The following is a 17,567-nucleotide window of genomic DNA, read 5'->3' on the forward strand; positions in this document are numbered from 1 at the left end:
ACAACAACATCAGGCAGTCTGCAGAGAAACTTGGCCTTGGGCACCAGTGGACATTTCAGCACGACAACGTCCCAAAACACACAGCAAAGTGGTGAAGAAATTGTTAGCAGACAAAAACATTAGCCAGAGTCCTGATTTAAATCCAATTGAGGATCTGTGGAGGGAGCTAAAGATCAGGGTGATGGCAAGGAGACCCTCCAACCAAAAAGAGTTGGAGCTTATTACTAAAGATGAACGGGCAAAAATACCAGTGGAGACATGCAAAAAGCTGGTCAGCGATTATAGGAAGCATTTGATTGAAGTAATAGCCAATAAAGGCTTTTTTATTGATTATTGAGAAGGGTATGAATAATTTTGGACATGCCACTTTTTGTTCAAATGTAAATAAAAGATGAGTAATACTTTTTTTAACACTGTCTTATTATCTTTTGGGAGAAGCCTGTGTCATTTCCGCCCCCCCAAAAAAAAAAAAAAAAAAAAAAAAAAAACTTGCTGGTTGAATAAAAGTCACTAAGTCAGAATTTGCCAGGGGTATGAATAATTTCGGACTATATATACAAATTTATATTTATATGCAATTTCTGTAGCTCGAGAAAGAGAAACAAACTTCCTTAAATGCAATTTAAGTTGCTTTAGATAAAAGCATCTGTAAAATGCATAAATGTAAATCCACTGTAAAGAAGATAAATATTACATGTATCTTTATTAGACTCCAGAGAAACAATTGGCCCTTATTCAAGTCGCAGCAGGAGACTCTGCAAATAGAGTTGCTTTAAAAACATTTTTGATTATGTGTGCAGGGAACTAAAACCTCAAGCATTTAGCATTTACTGTAGAAATACGGCAATGCTATTATTGGTTTATTTAGAAGCAGAATATTAAATTAAAACATGATGATGGCCAAATTAATGTTGTGTAATTTAGTTTTGGTTGTTTTTGATATTAAAGATGGTTCTGATTCAAATGTTACAAACAAAAGTTAATCAAGTAGAAACATAAGTATTAAAAAAGTTACTGAAAAACTGTCATTAATGTCTATTGATGCATTTGTGCAGGCAAAAAGAGGTGTAGTTATCATCCTAATACTGTGATGTAGGAAAGAATAGTGGTGTGAAGCGTGAGGATCCCAGAACAGATCTGTGTTTACTCCAGCAGATGAAACAAGCAGCTGGACCAGAAATATCTTCCTCAAACCCAGATCTATTACATTCCTTAAGAACCTTGGCACAAAATGTTCTTTTTAATTCCAGCCTGTCTATTATTCAAACACCGTTTCAAGCAAGGAAAGTCTGTTATGCATAAAGTTAATACCACATGCACATTAATGATGTTCTTACACTGGACTAGAATAATATCCTTTTTTTAGAGGCTCTTCAAGGACTGGCGCTGAATAGCAGCATAGTTTATAATTAATAAACAAAGTGCAACAGTCATTGACCACTTTTACTATCAGCCAGTATTTTCCCATTTATTTTCTACGTAGGCATTTAAAAATTAACAAAAGAACAAAAACAATGTTTTTGAAAGAGTCTCACCAAGGCTGCATTTATTTGATAAAAAAAATAAAATTACTAAAATTGTGAAATATTATTAGAATTTACATATTGATTTTCTTTTTGAATATACTTTAAAATGTAATTTATTTTTGTGATGCAAACTAAATTTTAAGCATAAATTATCCAGTTTTCAGTGCCACATGATCTTTCAGTAATCATTTAATAATTTTAATAAGCTAAAAAAGCAACTTTCTGCAACATTGTAAATGTCTCTACTGTCACTTTTAATCAATTATATGTGCTCTTAAAAATTATTAATTAAATACTATTTAATACATTACAGTAAAAAACAGTAAAAATAGTAAAATTGTAAAATATTATTAAAATTTTAAATAATGATTTCCTTTTTGAATATAAGCATCATTTCTAGTTTTCAGGGCCATATGATCCTTCAGAAAAAAATTGTATTATGCTAAAATGTTTTGTAACATTATAAATGACTTTACATTCACTTTTAATTAATTATATGTGCTCAATTTATAAGATTATTAATTTCTTAAAAAATGAAATAAGTAAAAAAAATAAAATAAAAAGCTCACCAAAATGCAGTAAAAATAGTAAAATTGTGAAACATTACAGTTTTAAATATCAAATTTCTTTTTGAATATATTTTAAATTTTAATTTATTCCTGTGATGCAAAGCTGAATTTTCAGCATGATTAATCTAGTTTTCAGCGCCATGATGATGAAATTATTTTACTATGCCTTTTTTTTTTTTTTTTTTTACATTATTAATGTCTTTAATGTCACTTGTAATTAATTATATGTGCTCTTGGCGTATAAAATTATTAATTTCTTTAAAAAAAGTAAAATAAAATAAATAAATAAAATAAAAAGGTCACCAAGACTGCATTTGAATAAAAACACAGTAAAAATATTAAAATTGTGAAATATTATTACAATTTTAAATAACCATTTTCTTTTTGAATATACGTTAAAATGTAATTTATTTCTGTGATGCAAACCTAAATTTTAAGCATCATTTCTGCAGGTTTCAGTGCCACATGATCCTTCAGTAATCATTTAGCAATTTTAGTAAGCTAAAAAGCTGAAACTTTCTGCAACATTGTAAAATACATTGTCACTTTTAATCAATTATATATGCTCTTAAAATAAAAAATATTAATTCATTTAAAATTAATGGAGAACATGAATGGGATTTTCTGAAACCCGACTGTTGCACATTATATCAACTATTGCTATAAATCTGGGTTGAGGAAAACAGATTGGAGACGGTGAGCACAGTGAAAGCAGAAGTGCAGCAGTTAAGCGGTGAGGTTTAGTAATGAAGGAGAGGTGCTTACAGGGTTAGCTGTGTTCTCTGCTGCGTCTCCTGCAGCGGGTAAATAAGGGCCCTCTCGTCTGGGGCTGGAGTCTCGCAGCAGGGCCAGCTGAGTGTCTACAGCCTGTTTCTGCTGCTGTAGTTTCCACGTGTGGCCCGCCTGAGCGTTGAGCTCTCTCTCCAGCCCACAGACAGCACGCTCCTTTAGTTTAATCTCATCCATCTACAGGACAGAACACAGCACAGTCACACACATTCTGACTTCAATGGGACACAGTCGTAGTAAGTATGCATAAAACATGACCCGAGGAAAAGGAAACGCATAGTTACCACATTCACTCAGGACAGGAAATGAAACACACACACACTGCAGTCCAGGGTTATTTTAGTACCATAGAGACACTATTATTGTAGATTTGATTCATATTTTGAATTTGTTTCTATTTTTATATATTTTCTGTTTGTATTTCAGTTAGTTTTAACATTTGCATATATATATATGTTTTTTAGATATATTTTTAAATATTTTATATACACATTTTTTACTTTTTTGGAATATAATATGATATATAATATCATTTTTTTGTAATTTTTATGTCAGTTTTAGTTTTTTCAGTACATTAGCTTGAATAAAATGAAAATGTGAAATATTTCTTTGGCAACTAACTGATTTAAAATAAGTTTAAAATACATATTTTTAAATATTTTACTTCTTACTTACTTTTTTAAAAAATATTTTATTACAGTTAATGTTTGTTTAATTTTTTAAATGTGTTTTAATATTGTTGTTATCATCAATTTTACCCCCAAATCCATATAATGTATTTTTTTATATAATGTATTTTTTTAAATATCATTTTTATTTTGGTTTTTAGTACTTAAAATAAATTTTAAATAAATGAAAATGAGAAATGGTACCTTGGCAATTGCTAAAATATAATAAGATGATTTTAAAATGATTTTTCTTTGTTTTAATGCATACATATATACACACATATATTTACAGTATATATATATATATATATATATATATATATATATATAGAGAGAGAGAGAGAGAGAGAGAGAGAGAGAGAGAGAGAGAGGGAGAGAGAGAGAGATTTTTTCATTTGTATGTCAGTTTTAGTTTTTTTTTAAGTACATCAACTTGAACAAAATGAAATTGAGAAATAATCAATTATTAAAATGAATATTTTAGTAAATGAGAATTAAAAAGTTAAAAAAAAGTTTAAAAAGTTAAAAAGTTTTAATTTGAATTAATTCAAATAGGATTGTTTTTAAATGATGTTTCTTTTATAAAGAATTATAGCCTTAGTTTTAATTATTTATCTATCTATTTATTTATTTGCATTTCCCCCCCCAAATCCATAAAATGTCTATAATGTTTTTACACATTTTTATTTCAGTTTTAGTTTCCATAATTTTAGTATATCAAGGAAAACGACATAAAAATGACCTGATATAAAAAAACATTTTTTTTAAATATATATTTTAAATATTTTATTTAATTCCAGTTGACATTTATTTCAAAATTGGATTGTAATTGTTTTAGTTTCTTAAGTTATCGAATCAAACAAGTGCAGAAATCTGATTTTCCAGGTTTTTAAATTTACTTTAAGTAAATTGTATTTAGGTATTTATAAACAAACACATAAATAAAAATATATTATTGCTAAATGCACTTTTTGTTTAACATGTCTTTATTGAGTTTTCACATTTTTAGGACAAAAACATTTCAATCCCCAACCAAACCCCAGGCAGGTATATAGAAATACAAAATAGTAAGTTACCAAATTAGCTAGATTCTTCTTACATGTAAAACTTCACACATCTAATGCATCTTCAAAATTTCCACTTTTAAGAAAATTTAGAAACACCTCCCAGATGTTCGCAAATTCAGATGATTTCTTCTTTGTTATATATGTAAGCTTTTCAAGAGCCAAACAAGATGACAGGTTTCTTAGCCATAGTCCAAGAGAGGGGCAATCAGCCTTTTTCCAATATAAAGCAATAGACCGTCTGGCTTGCAGTAAACACAAATCCACCATTTTTTTCTCTTTTACAGACAAGGAACAATTTTCTGCATATAAATTCAATACACATAACATAGGACATGTTGTGACTTGAGAAGAAGTAAATTGAGAAATGCATTGGGTCACCCCATCCCAAAATTTCTGAATCTCCTCACATTCCCAAACACAGTGAAAAAAATGTACCGGGGAATTTATTGCATTTAAAACAAAGATCTGGGATATTTGGGTTAAATTTATTTAATCTTACAGGGGTTATATAGGTCCTCATTATCCAATTATATTGTAAAAGTCTAAGACGTGTATTTATGGTTTGTGTTTGCGACTTTAAGCAAATTGTACTCCACTCTTCTAATGAGATATCGTTTTTTATATCCTGAATCCAAGCTTGTCTTTTATTTTCACAGCTTTCTTTATTATTTTCTCTTAAAATTTCATATAACTGAGTAATCCATCCTTTATTGTTGCAGTTTTGTAATGTTAGCTGTTCTAATGTTGACATTGGGGGTATTTTATCCATATTCTTTGAATAGGAGAAAATAAAACTTCTAAGTTGCAAATATTTAAAAAAATGTTTCTGGGGTATGTGAAATTTTGCTACAAGTTTATCAAATGACATCAAGATATCATCTTCATATAAATCTGACAATTTAGAGACACCCTTATTCATCCATAATTTAAACCCCAAATCTTTTTTACCAGGGCTAAACTGGTCATTACCCCATTGAGGAGAGAAGCGAGAGAGATCTGGAAGATCCCCCAAAAATTTATGGGCTTCATACCAGATAGCAATAGTGTTTTTAACAAATGGATTGTCTGTTCCTTTTATAAGTACTTTGAGTGGTGCTGAATATAAAAAAAACTATCGAGTGACAAGCCTTTTGTAGCTAACTTTTCCACCTGTAACCATGGGAAGTTTGATTGTTTAGAAAACCAAAACATTGCAGCTCTCAACTGAGCTGCCCAGTAATACCATTGAAAATTAGGCAACTGTAGCCCTCCTCTTTCACATGGCAAGTAAAGTAAAGAGAGTCTTAGTCTTGGCTTCCTATTACTCCAAATAAACCTAGAGAGAAGTCTTCTTAAATTTTGAAAAAACAAAGGAGGTGGAGGGAGGGGTATTGATTGGAAAACGTACAAGAATTTTGGCAGAATATTCATCTTGATTACATTTATTCTACCCATTAATGAAATAGGTAGTGTCATCCATCGATTTGTCTCTTCAGATACTTTAGCCAGCAAAGGATTATAATTAGCCGGACTAAGAAGGTTCAGTTTAGGAGTTATTTTAATTCCAAGATACTTAAATCCATTTAATGCATTTACAAATGGGTGAGACAGCTTTGGATTTAATCTATCTTGTTCACTAAGAAACATAATCGACGATTTATCTTTATTTACTTTAAATCCAGCAAAACTTCCAAATTGACCTATAGTTTCTAAGAGAGCTGGAATGGATTTTTCAAGTTTTGATAAAAATATAATAGCATCATCAGCATATAAGGCGATATGATGTTCTATATTTTCAGTATATATACCCCGAATTGTAGGGTGTGACCTTATTGCTACTGCTAGGGGCTCCATAGCCATTACAAAAAGAAGAGGAGAAAGCGGCGAGCCCTGTCTGGATCCACGAGTAATTTTAAATGGGGGTGGGATTAGGTTATTAGTAAGTACCATTGCAGATGAATCAATTAAAAGGATTTCCATCCAACGGCGGAAATAGTCACCAAATCCAAATCGAGCTAATACCTCCATTAAATAAGGCCATTCCAGTCTATCAAATGCCTTTTCGGCATCGAGAGACAGAATAGCCAAATCTGGATCATCATTGCCCGCATGTACTAGGTTAAGTACTCTCCTAACATTATGGAACCCCTGACGGTTTTTAATAAACCCATTTTGATCTGGATGTATCAATTGGGGTAAAACCTCTTCAAGTCTCATTGCCAGTACCTTAGCAATGATTTTAGCATCTGAATTCAATAATGAAATTGGCCTATATGAGCCACATTCTATGGGTGGCTTTTCTGGTTTTAGAATAAGAGTGATCAGAGCACTTCTTAATGAAAGTGGCAGACAACCTTGTAGAAAGGCTTCCGTAAACATATCTAATAATGGTGAAATTAATTTCTCTTTAAATTCCTTATAAATGTCAATTGGAATTCCATCTGGGCCTGCCGCTTTATTACTATTCATACTGTTTATAGCATTAACAATTTCTTCAAATTCTAGCTCCCTATCAAGGTCCAGTCTAGTCTCTTCCGAAATAGTGGGAATGTTCAATCTATCTAAAAAGAAATTTTGATTAAAGGGGCTTGCAGGAAACTCTGATTGATATAGAGATTCATAAAATGACACAAAGATGTTATTAATTTCTCCTGGATCTGAAGTGATGTTCCCTTCACTATTCTTGATTTCATTAATGGTTCTTTCTGAAGCTAATTTCTTAAGCTGCCAGGCTAATAATTTACTAGGTTTCTCCCCCTGATCATAAAAAGTTTGTCTCAATTTTAATATACTATTTTCGGCTTTTAATGAAGAGAGTTCCTCATATTTCGCTTTAAGGGTTAATAGTTTTTGTTTAAGTTTTTTAGAATTATCTATTTTTATCACTTTCTCTAAATCTCTTATTTCAGCATCCAAATTAATCATTTTTTGTTTAAATTTATTAAATTTAGAGCTGGTATAGCTAATCATTTGGCCCCTGATAAATGCCTTAAAGGCTTCCCACCTAATAATTGCAGAAGTCTGATCAGTATTTGTCGCGAAGTATAAATCAATTTGTGCACCAATAAATTTTATAAAGTCAGAATTTTGCAACCATCTATGATTTAGGCGCCAGTTAGTGGGGCCTTTATTTAATTTTGAGTCTATATATAATAGTGACGTGGGGGAATGATCTGACAAAACCGCGCTGTCATAAACACAACTGTCTATATTAGAAAATAAGGAGAGCAAAATTAAAAAATAATCTATTCGTGATGATGTCTTAGAAAGTGACGAAAAACAAGAAAACTCCTTTTTTAATGGATTCAGAGTTCTCCAGGGGTCACACAAATTTAAATCCTTAATGAACTGTTTAATTTTCCTCCTACTTTGAGAATGGGAGCCATCCACCCCTGAGGAACGGTCCCTAAATGCACTTTTAAGATTGGTTTAAAGCTGTCACTGGGAAAGAACCTATTCAAAATGTACACTTTTGCACCTTATTCACCCCTAAATGGTGCATATTAGTCCTTTTGTAAGGTTTCAACCCAGTAACAGCTTCTGTATATCTTGTCTAAGAGTACATAAATGAAATAAAGTATATGGGTCAACACTGCAACATAAATCCTTACAAAAGAGATTCTGCACACCAACACAACCTGTAGAGAATCAGACATTTGTACTGAATGTGTTCAGACACTCAGAGCACGCACCACATCTATAGGAATAAAGTAATCCCATCATACTTGTGCATCAGTGAGAGAAACCCCATATAAAATCCATTTCACAAACTCCTCACATTCACATCACAGCAGCACACCAGAAGCACCTCTCAAAGAAATAAATGTTCTCCCTCTCAGATGCACACATTAATTTATAGCTACTGTACCTATTATATTGGGGTTTGCTGTAATATTCAGCAAACTATTACACTTTTACAATTCCTTTCACATTTGAACATGCAAATGGAAACCTTCAGTCTGACCTTTCACAAATCACAGTTCTAATGAATCACATAATTAGAAAGATGGCCTCATCTACAGTCCAGAAGAAGTTCAGGCAGACCTCCAAGAGCAGCTTAAAAGAATCATTACGCTCCAATTATGCACCGATTTAAATGCTGCATAAGATTTTTTACATCTTAGTTTCTAAAAGCTGCATGGAAATGGTAATTAGCTGAATGTGTTTGAGTGTTAAATATAACGTGTGAACTGATGGATGAATAAAATTCTTTCAAAGTCTCAATGCAAAGGGTGAGACTGTGGCTTGTTGTCACACTTTTTACTCCAGTGAATATTTCTCAGGTTTATTTTTGAAAAGCCTCTCTACAAAAAAACCTAAAGAATATTTCATCCCAGGAAAAAAAGATGCCATACACACTAAACTCAAAAGTTTGGGGTTTATTATTTAATGTTTATTCAGCAAGGATGCATTAAATGAATCAAAACTGACAGTAATGTATAATGTTACAGATTATTTCTATTTCAAATAGTTCTTTTAAATTTATCAAAGAAACCTGAAAAAATATGTATCACAGTTTCTACAAAAATATCAAGCAGCACAACTATGTACTGTGAAGTTTTCATGTCCCAGTTCTGACTTTTTTCTAGCCATTCTGAGTTTATATCTAATGGTTTAATTTATTTTCTCACAGGATTGTGAGAAAAAAAGTCAGAATTTTGAGAAAAAGTCAAAATACTGAGGGAAAAAAGTCAAAATTGTGAGAAATAAACTGAATTATGAGGAAAAAAAGTCAGAATTCTGAGAAAAAAGTCAGAAATGTGAGAAAAAGTAAAGTTTCTGAGAAAAAAAGCCAGAATTGTGAGGAATAACCTCAAAACTATGAGGAAAAAAACAGAATTCTGAGAAAAAAAAAGTCAGAAATGTGAGAAAAAAGTAAAAATTCTGAGGAAAAAAAGCCAGAATTGTGAGAAATAACTTCAAAAATGTGAGTAAAAAAATCTGAATTCTGAGGAAAAAAAAGTCAGAAATGTAAGAAAAGTCAAAATTGTGAGAAATAAATTCAGAATTCCAAGAAAAAAGTCTGAATTGTGAGAAAAACAGAATTGTGAGAAGAAAAAAAAATCAGAATTGTAAAAAATAAACTCAGAATTGTGGGAAAAAAGTCAGAATTGTAAGAAAAAAAAATCTGAATTGTGAGAAAAAAATCTGAATTGTAAGAAGTCAAAATTGTGAGAAATAAATTCAGAATTCCAAGAAAAAAGTTGGATTTCTGAGAAAAACAGAACTGTGAGGACAAAAGTCAGAATTGTGAAAAAAAAGTCAGAATTGTGAGAAAAAAAGCCAGAATTGTAAGCAATAAACTCAAAATTGTGAGGAAAAAGTCAGAATTGTGAGAAAAAAAATCTGAATTGTCAGAAAAAAAGTCAGAATTGTGAGAAGAAAATCAGAACAGTGAGAAATAAACTCAGAATTTTGAGAAAAAAAAAGTCTGAATTCAAAGATAATTTTTTTATCAAGTTTATTTCTCACAATTCTGACTTTTTTCCTCAAAATTTCCAGTTAAAAACAGTTGTTTTAATTTCTAATAATATTTCACAACATTACCGCTTTACTGTATATTGTTTATTAAAAAATGCAGCCTTGGTAAACATATGATACAAAAAAGGGTTGTATTTTCACTCAAATTTAAATAGTAAAACAATAATGAAATGAAACAATCAACCAAAAAGCAAAAACAAAAATAGTAACATTGTGACAACAACTCTGTGTGACAACTAGCCCCGGTCTCTCTTATACTGTACAGTTCAACCACCTCAGCTGAAATCTCTATAGAAACACTGTATATATTATTCTTCAACATACTGAAGAAGAGAAAACCATTTAGTGAATGAAAGTACACATCTCTTTTTATATCTCTTCCCATCTTTCTGGTCTTAAAATGACTCATTCTCTGTCAGGTGACTCACACTGGCACGCCCACTGTAGGCGTTGCCACGGCGATCAGAGCATCTTGCAGGAAATCTCAGCATGCGTCTATGTTTATCTGTGTTATATAAAGCGCTACATGGCTCGCTCGGCGGGAAAATTAGGTCCTGTTCTCTTATACGGCATCCCTCCGGCTAGAGGAAGACACTTATTCAGCATAAATGCACATTACACGACACATTAGCATTTTAAACACACTCTTTCCATGAGCTTCATGAATACGTTGATTATGATGTATGCCATTACACACGCCTCACTGTTTCCTTGGTGATTCGTGTGCATGATAAATTAATTAATCAAGAAATATCAGCCGTGGACATTCAGTATCCGGGCTTAAGGCCAGACTGCAGGGCTCAAGACCCGCGAGGGATGGACACCAGCAGCAAACTCCTGCCGGTACGCTGATTAACATGGATTTGAACACAGCGAGCCCTGCTGCTTCATGGAAATGGCCTAATTTTTCAATTTCCTTTATCAAATGGCATTCTCGTAGGACCGTGCTTTGAATGTGAAGCCAACCAGCACGAACATGCACTTAGTTATTACATTTTACATGCAGACTGTACTCGATTCTGATTGGTTAGCTGCAGCATTCCGCAGTCAAAAATGTTTGCATAATGGCTGCTAAACAGTGGTGTGCTACATTTTGTCAGTCACTTTGTTGTCTTTCTGAGGCATTGCTCCACCTATATATACAATATTTATTTATTGCTATTTTCCATCAAGTCAAAAAAAGAGTATGATTTTAATGTTTCTGAATAAATTAAATTTTGTACATACATTTTGACCACTCCCAGCACGATTAGACACGCAAAAAAAAGTGCGGCTGGCATGACGTGTATTTTCTACATATCTTTACATTGTGTACCACAAATGATGACAGGCTTTTACGCCGCTATTCATTGCGCATGCGCAAAGCTAAAAATAAAGAAAAACGTAATTTAGCCGTATTATTTCGTTGTGGTTTTCCTGTTTATTGGATTTTGGTTTCGAGCTGAAAAACGGAAAAAACAAATCAGCTGTCATGTTTTGGCTCATACAGAAAAACCCAAAAATGAAACATCAACCTGTTTTGCCTATTTTTCGTTTGCCAGATTAAGTGGAATAACTGAATGATCAGATGATACACGGACCGTTGTGGAAAAAACTGTCTGGATTGTAAGCAATAAACTCAGAATTCTGAGAAAAAGTCTGAATTCTAAGAAAAATGTCAGAATTGTGAGAAAAAGTGGCAGAATTGTGAGAAATAAACTCAAAATTCTGAGGAAAAAAAAACAGGACTGGAAAAAAAAAAAAGAGTCAGAATTGTGAGAAAAAAGTCAGAATTTTGAGAAATAAACTCAGAATTCTGGAAAAAAAAACACCAGAATTGTAAGAAATTAACTCAGAGTTGTGGGAAAACAGTCTGTATTCTAAGGAATAAACTTGGAATTCTGATAAAAAGTCCAAATTCTCAGAAAAAAGTCAGAATTCTGAAAAAAAAAAATCTGAATTGTGAGGAAAAAAAGTCTGAACTGTAAGAAATAAACTCAGAATTCAAAGGAAAAATAAGTCAGAATTGTGAGAAAATCAGAATTGTAAGAAATAAACTCAGAATTCAAAGGAAAAAAGTCTGAATTGTAAAAAAAAAAAAAAAAAACCTTAAAAAAAATTCTGAGGGGGAAAAAAATGGATTCTGAAAAAAAGATTCAGAATTGTGAGAAAAATTCAGAATTGTGAGCAATAAACTCAGAATTCTAAGAGAAAAGTCAGAATTGTAAAAAATTGTGAGAAATAAACTCAAAAAGTCAGGGTTGTAAAAAAAATCTTAATTGTAAGGAATAAACTCAAAATTCGGAGGAAAAAAAATTTTAATTGTGAGAAATAAAGTCTGAATTGTAAGGAATAAACTTAGAATTCAATAGGAAAAAAAAAAAATATATATATATATATATGTGTTTATTTATATATTTTATTTATATATATTTTAAATATTTGTATAATTTAATATAATAATATAATAAATAATTACTAAATCTCATTGTGGACAATGCAACAACAAATTTGCTTGAATATTCGAGAATAAAGTGATTTTAATCCACTTTTGTTGATCGGATCGTACTTTTGGACTAGTGTTAATGTGCGTTGTGCGTTACTGTTAACATAAAAATCAGTAGGAATATTAATGATGTAAAGCCTTTCCAAACAATACACTATGCTGATCCGAACCCCTCATACAGCTATCTCTAAAGAAAAGGCGGGACAGCTGTAATCCACCTTCCCTCGTGAGCGTCTGCGCCCGTCTTTAATTGACATCTCAACGCCTCAGACGACTGCGTCTCTCTTTCATGTGTTAGACTGCGTCTCCTTCTCTGAAACTAATCCTGTTATGCCCCTTATCCACGGTCTCAACATTATTTACTCAGCCTTTAAACACGACCCATTCACACTCACACATGCTTAATAAACTTACAGTCTGTCTGGATGCAGAGGAAGAAGAGCATCGCAGTCCAGGCATTAAAACAAATATTGCCATGACTTATTAAATGTAATGTGTTATTTTTCTACTTAATATTACAGCTTCTTAGCTTTGCATTCCATCTGATAATGCTAGTGGCACAGATATTACACATTTAATTAAAGGGTTAGTTCAGCCAAAAATGAAAAGTCTATCATTAATTACTCACCCTCAGGTCGTTCCAAACCCATAAGACCTTTACTCATCTTTGGAACACAGATTAAGATATTTTTGATGAAATCCAAGAGCTTTCTGACCCTGCATAGACAGCAACGTAACCGAAACGTTCAATGCACAGAAAGGTAGTAAGGACAGCATTAAAACTGACTCTGGTAGCTTCATAACATTACAGTTAAAGCACTGATGTCACATGGACTATTTTAACGATGGTTTGGAACGACAGGAATGTATCTTGTATATAAGAGAAACTATGTTGAAAAATATGCCTTATGTTTGCCAATGTAAAAATAGACTTCCATGTTGCCCAAGTACAGTGGGTGGTTGACAGTTTTTCCATATTCAGAATGTTTTTATGAGGTTGCTAGGGTGTTTTTGGTGGCTGTTTACTGTAAAAATGATATGATCAGTAAGTTACAGCAGCTTATGTTTTTAGTTATATGGAATTAAATTAGATTTTTTAAGTCAGTTTATTGTAATTTAAGTTGAAATGACAAGTTAAAAGTACAACCAAGTTGATTATACTTAGCTTAAGAAAGCAACTGAACTAAAGTTGAAATATAGGTGGAAATGTTTTACAGTGCACTGTAAAAAAAATTGAGTAAATCTTGGCAACTTATGTTTTTACATTAACATTAACCAAAATAAGTTGAAACATTGTGCCTTGAAACAAATGACTTGGAAAATCAGAGCAGCAACTGAATTTAAGTTTTCAAGCTGAAATAGATGAAATAGTTTTTACAGTGTTTGTTATATAAGAGAATAAATAAACAAACTAACAAATTCCTTAATGAAAATAAATGAAAAACTTGAATACATAAAAATAATTAACAAAAAATTCTTGCAAAATGAAAAAACAAAAACTGATTTAATTTGTGACTGATTTCAAACTGAAGATCATTTTATGTATATCCTCCCCAAAAAAGGATTACATACTGAGATGCTAGCAATGTTCTTTTCATTATTATAAAGTGCAAAAATAAATAAATAAAAATAATTACATAACCAAATGAATAAATAAATACACACATACTTATATGGAAGCCTGTTTCCGCCACTGAAAAAAATTGCAATTGCGACTTTTTACCTAACAATTCTGACTTTTTTTCTCAGCATTGCATGATACAAACTCACAATTCTGAGAAATGAAGTCAGAATTGTATGACATAATCTTGCAATTCTGACTCTTCTGATTCTTTTCTCAAAATTGTGAGATATGAATTCGTAATTCTAAAAAAATAAGTCAGAATTGTGTGATATAAACACGCAATTCTGACTTTTTTCTATGAATTGAGATATAAACTTGCAATTCTAAGAACATACTAGTCTTTTTCGCCTCAAAATTAGGCTTTAAAACTTGCAATTGTGAGTTTACATCATGCAATTCTCAAAAAAAAGTTGCGAGAAAAAAGGTAAATTCTGACTTTATTCTCGCAGTTGTGAGTTTATATTACGCAATTCTGACTTTATAACCCACAATTGCCAATTTATATCACACAACTGTGAGACGAAAAAAAAAGTCTAATTAGTCAGAAAAAAAGTCACAATATGCTTTTTTTATTTTTTACTCAATGGCGGAAACGGGCTTCCATATACATACAGGTGTATCTCAGTAAATTAGAATGTTGTGGAAAAGTTCATTTATTTCAGTAATTCAAATCAAATTGTGAAACTCATGTATTAAATAAATTCAATGCACACAGACTGAAATAGTTTAAGTCTTTGGTTCTTTTAATTGGGATGATTTTGGCTCACATTTAACAAAAACCCACCAATTCACTATCTCAACAAATTAGAATATGGTAACATGCCAATCAGCTAATCAACTCAAAACACCTGCAAAGGTTTCCTGAGCCTTCAAAATCTCTCAGTTTGGTTCACTAGGCTACACAATCATGAGGAAGACTGCTGATCTGACAGTTTTCCAGAAGACAATCACTGACACACTTCACAAGGAGGGTAAGCCACAAACCTTCATTGCCAAAGAAGCTGGCTGTTCACAGAGTGCTGCATCCAAGCATATTAACAGAAAGTTGAGTGGAAAAAAGAAGATGCACAACCAACTGAGGGAATCGCAGCCTTGAGAGGCTTGTCAAGCTAAATCGATTCAAGAATTTGGGTGAACTTCACAAGGAATGGACTGAGGCTGGGGTCAATTCATCAAGAGCCACCACACACAGACGTGTCAAGGAATTTGGCTACAGTTGTCATATTCCTCTTGTTAAGCCTCTCCTGAACCACAGACAACATCAGAGGTCCTAGAGTCTGGAGGAAGGGTGGAGAAGCTCATAGCCCAAGTTGCTTGATATCCAGTGTTAAGTTTCCACAGTCTGTAATGATTTGGGGTGCAATGTCATCTGCTGGTGTTGGTCCACTGTACTGCACCCATTTACTAAGAAATTTAGAGCACTTTATGCTTCCTTCTGCTGACCAGCTTTTTAAAGATGCTGATTTCATTTTCAAGCGGGATTTGGCACCTGCCCACACTGCCAAAAGCACCAAAAGTTGGTTAAATGACCATGGTGTTGGTGTGCTTGACTGGCCAGCAAACTCACCACACCTGAACCCCAGAGTATTGGTGGGTTTTTGTTAAATGTGAGCCAAATCATCACAATTAAAAGAACCAAAGACTTAAACTACTCCAGTCTGTGTGCATTGAATTTATTTAATACACAAGTTTCACAATTTAAGTTGAACTTTTCCACAACTTTCTAATTTATTGAATTGCACCTGTACATATACCTTATTAAGTAGTAGGCTACTTCTGACTTGCATGCGTCTAACAAATGAAGAGTCCTTCTCATGTAAATAAGGCAATTGCTGGACACTCGGCACTATTTAAAACACAAATCCACTACTCGATGTCCAGCATTCCCCTGTGGATTGCATCAGATGCCCTCCCAACAATTTCAGCATTCAATGTGGTCCTCACATCACTCTCAGACTGTGTACCAACAGCGCATACAAACGCACTTAGAGCAAGACCTTTGTTCATATAATATGAGTAAATGACTTTGATTGATGATTTGCTTCAACCCAGACCAGAATAAATGCCATTATTTAATTTAACAGAAATCCAAACGTCTCCTTCATTTAAAATCACACAGGCGCAGCATCTCTCCCTCACATCAGATCATTTCCACAGCTGCAGATGACATCACTGCAGCTGACCAATCAGGAAACGCCTTGCGTGATTCATCATTCTGCTGTTCCATTCTTTTATTCTACTGTCTCATTATTTCAGCATACTGACATCATGTCTTTTGCCTTCCTTCCTCTATCAATATTTGTTGTTATGAGGTTGCTAGGGCATTGCTAGGCAGATGCTGGGTTGTTATTGAGTTCTACTGGGAGGTTGCTTGCATGCTGAAGTCTGATCACTTAGAAAACTGGCATCAGACCTTTCTTCAACCTGCAGGCGCACGATTTGAGGCATCTTTCTTGCCCGTAACACAAACAGTGCTTGCCTCAGCAAGAATCGCTAATGATGGGCTGACTTTGTTTTTTTGGTTGGATGGTCTGTCCCATCTATAAAGGACAGTCATGGACTTGTATCAGCACACACACACACACACACACACACACACACACACACACACACACACACACGCAGTGTTCACCTTGGCATGCCCTGCCACCCTGCTCACTAAACGTGATTATGTGATTAACATCCCCAGCCAGCCCTGCAATACAATAAATAATCCAAAGATCAATACTTCAACACACAACAACTACTCAGGCCTCTAATTGCATACAGACCTGCAATTCACAGCCCATCAGATAATACACAAGAAACATTTACTCAATAACTCTACAATGAATTAATAGAATGGGATAGATTAGGGACAGACAGAAACATGTGGACATATGTTTTTTTTGGAGGTGAGAAGTACTACTAGAATCTTGTATATTGTATGAGTAATTATTTAATAGCAATATAATGGGCAAATGCAAATGCAAAAAAAAAAAAAAAAAAAAAAAAAAAAAAAATACAACTGTACATTATAGTACTGCTATTCATTATCTAAAAATGACTACTATTATTAACAATGTATACTGTTACTGCTATTTACCGTAATATAAAATTGTTTGAAAAAAAACCCAAAAACAAATACACACACATGCATATAATATATATATATATATATATATATATATATATATATATATATATATATATATATATATATATATATATATATATATATATATATATATATATATATATATATATATATATATATATATATATATATATATATATATATATATATATATTATATATATATATATATATATATATATATATATATATATATATATATATATATATATATATATATATATATATATATATATATATATAT

At 32.3% G+C, this 17,567-nt stretch overlaps 1 protein-coding gene across 1 annotated transcript in view; it reads right to left on the reverse strand.

The window, feature by feature from the left end:
• The window catches only part of jakmip3 (Janus kinase and microtubule interacting protein 3), a 55,024-nt gene that overhangs the window by 12,271 nt on the left and 25,186 nt on the right, over positions 1-17,567 (reverse strand). The window contains exon 6 of the mRNA XM_073827932.1: positions 2,861-3,061. Within this exon, the coding sequence (XP_073684033.1) occupies positions 2,861-3,061 (201 nt within the window). The remainder of the gene's footprint in view (positions 1-2,860; positions 3,062-17,567) is intronic.

Source organism: Garra rufa, chromosome 22, assembly GCF_049309525.1.
Source record: "Garra rufa chromosome 22, GarRuf1.0, whole genome shotgun sequence".
Taxonomy (NCBI): Eukaryota; Metazoa; Chordata; class Actinopteri; order Cypriniformes; family Cyprinidae; genus Garra; species Garra rufa.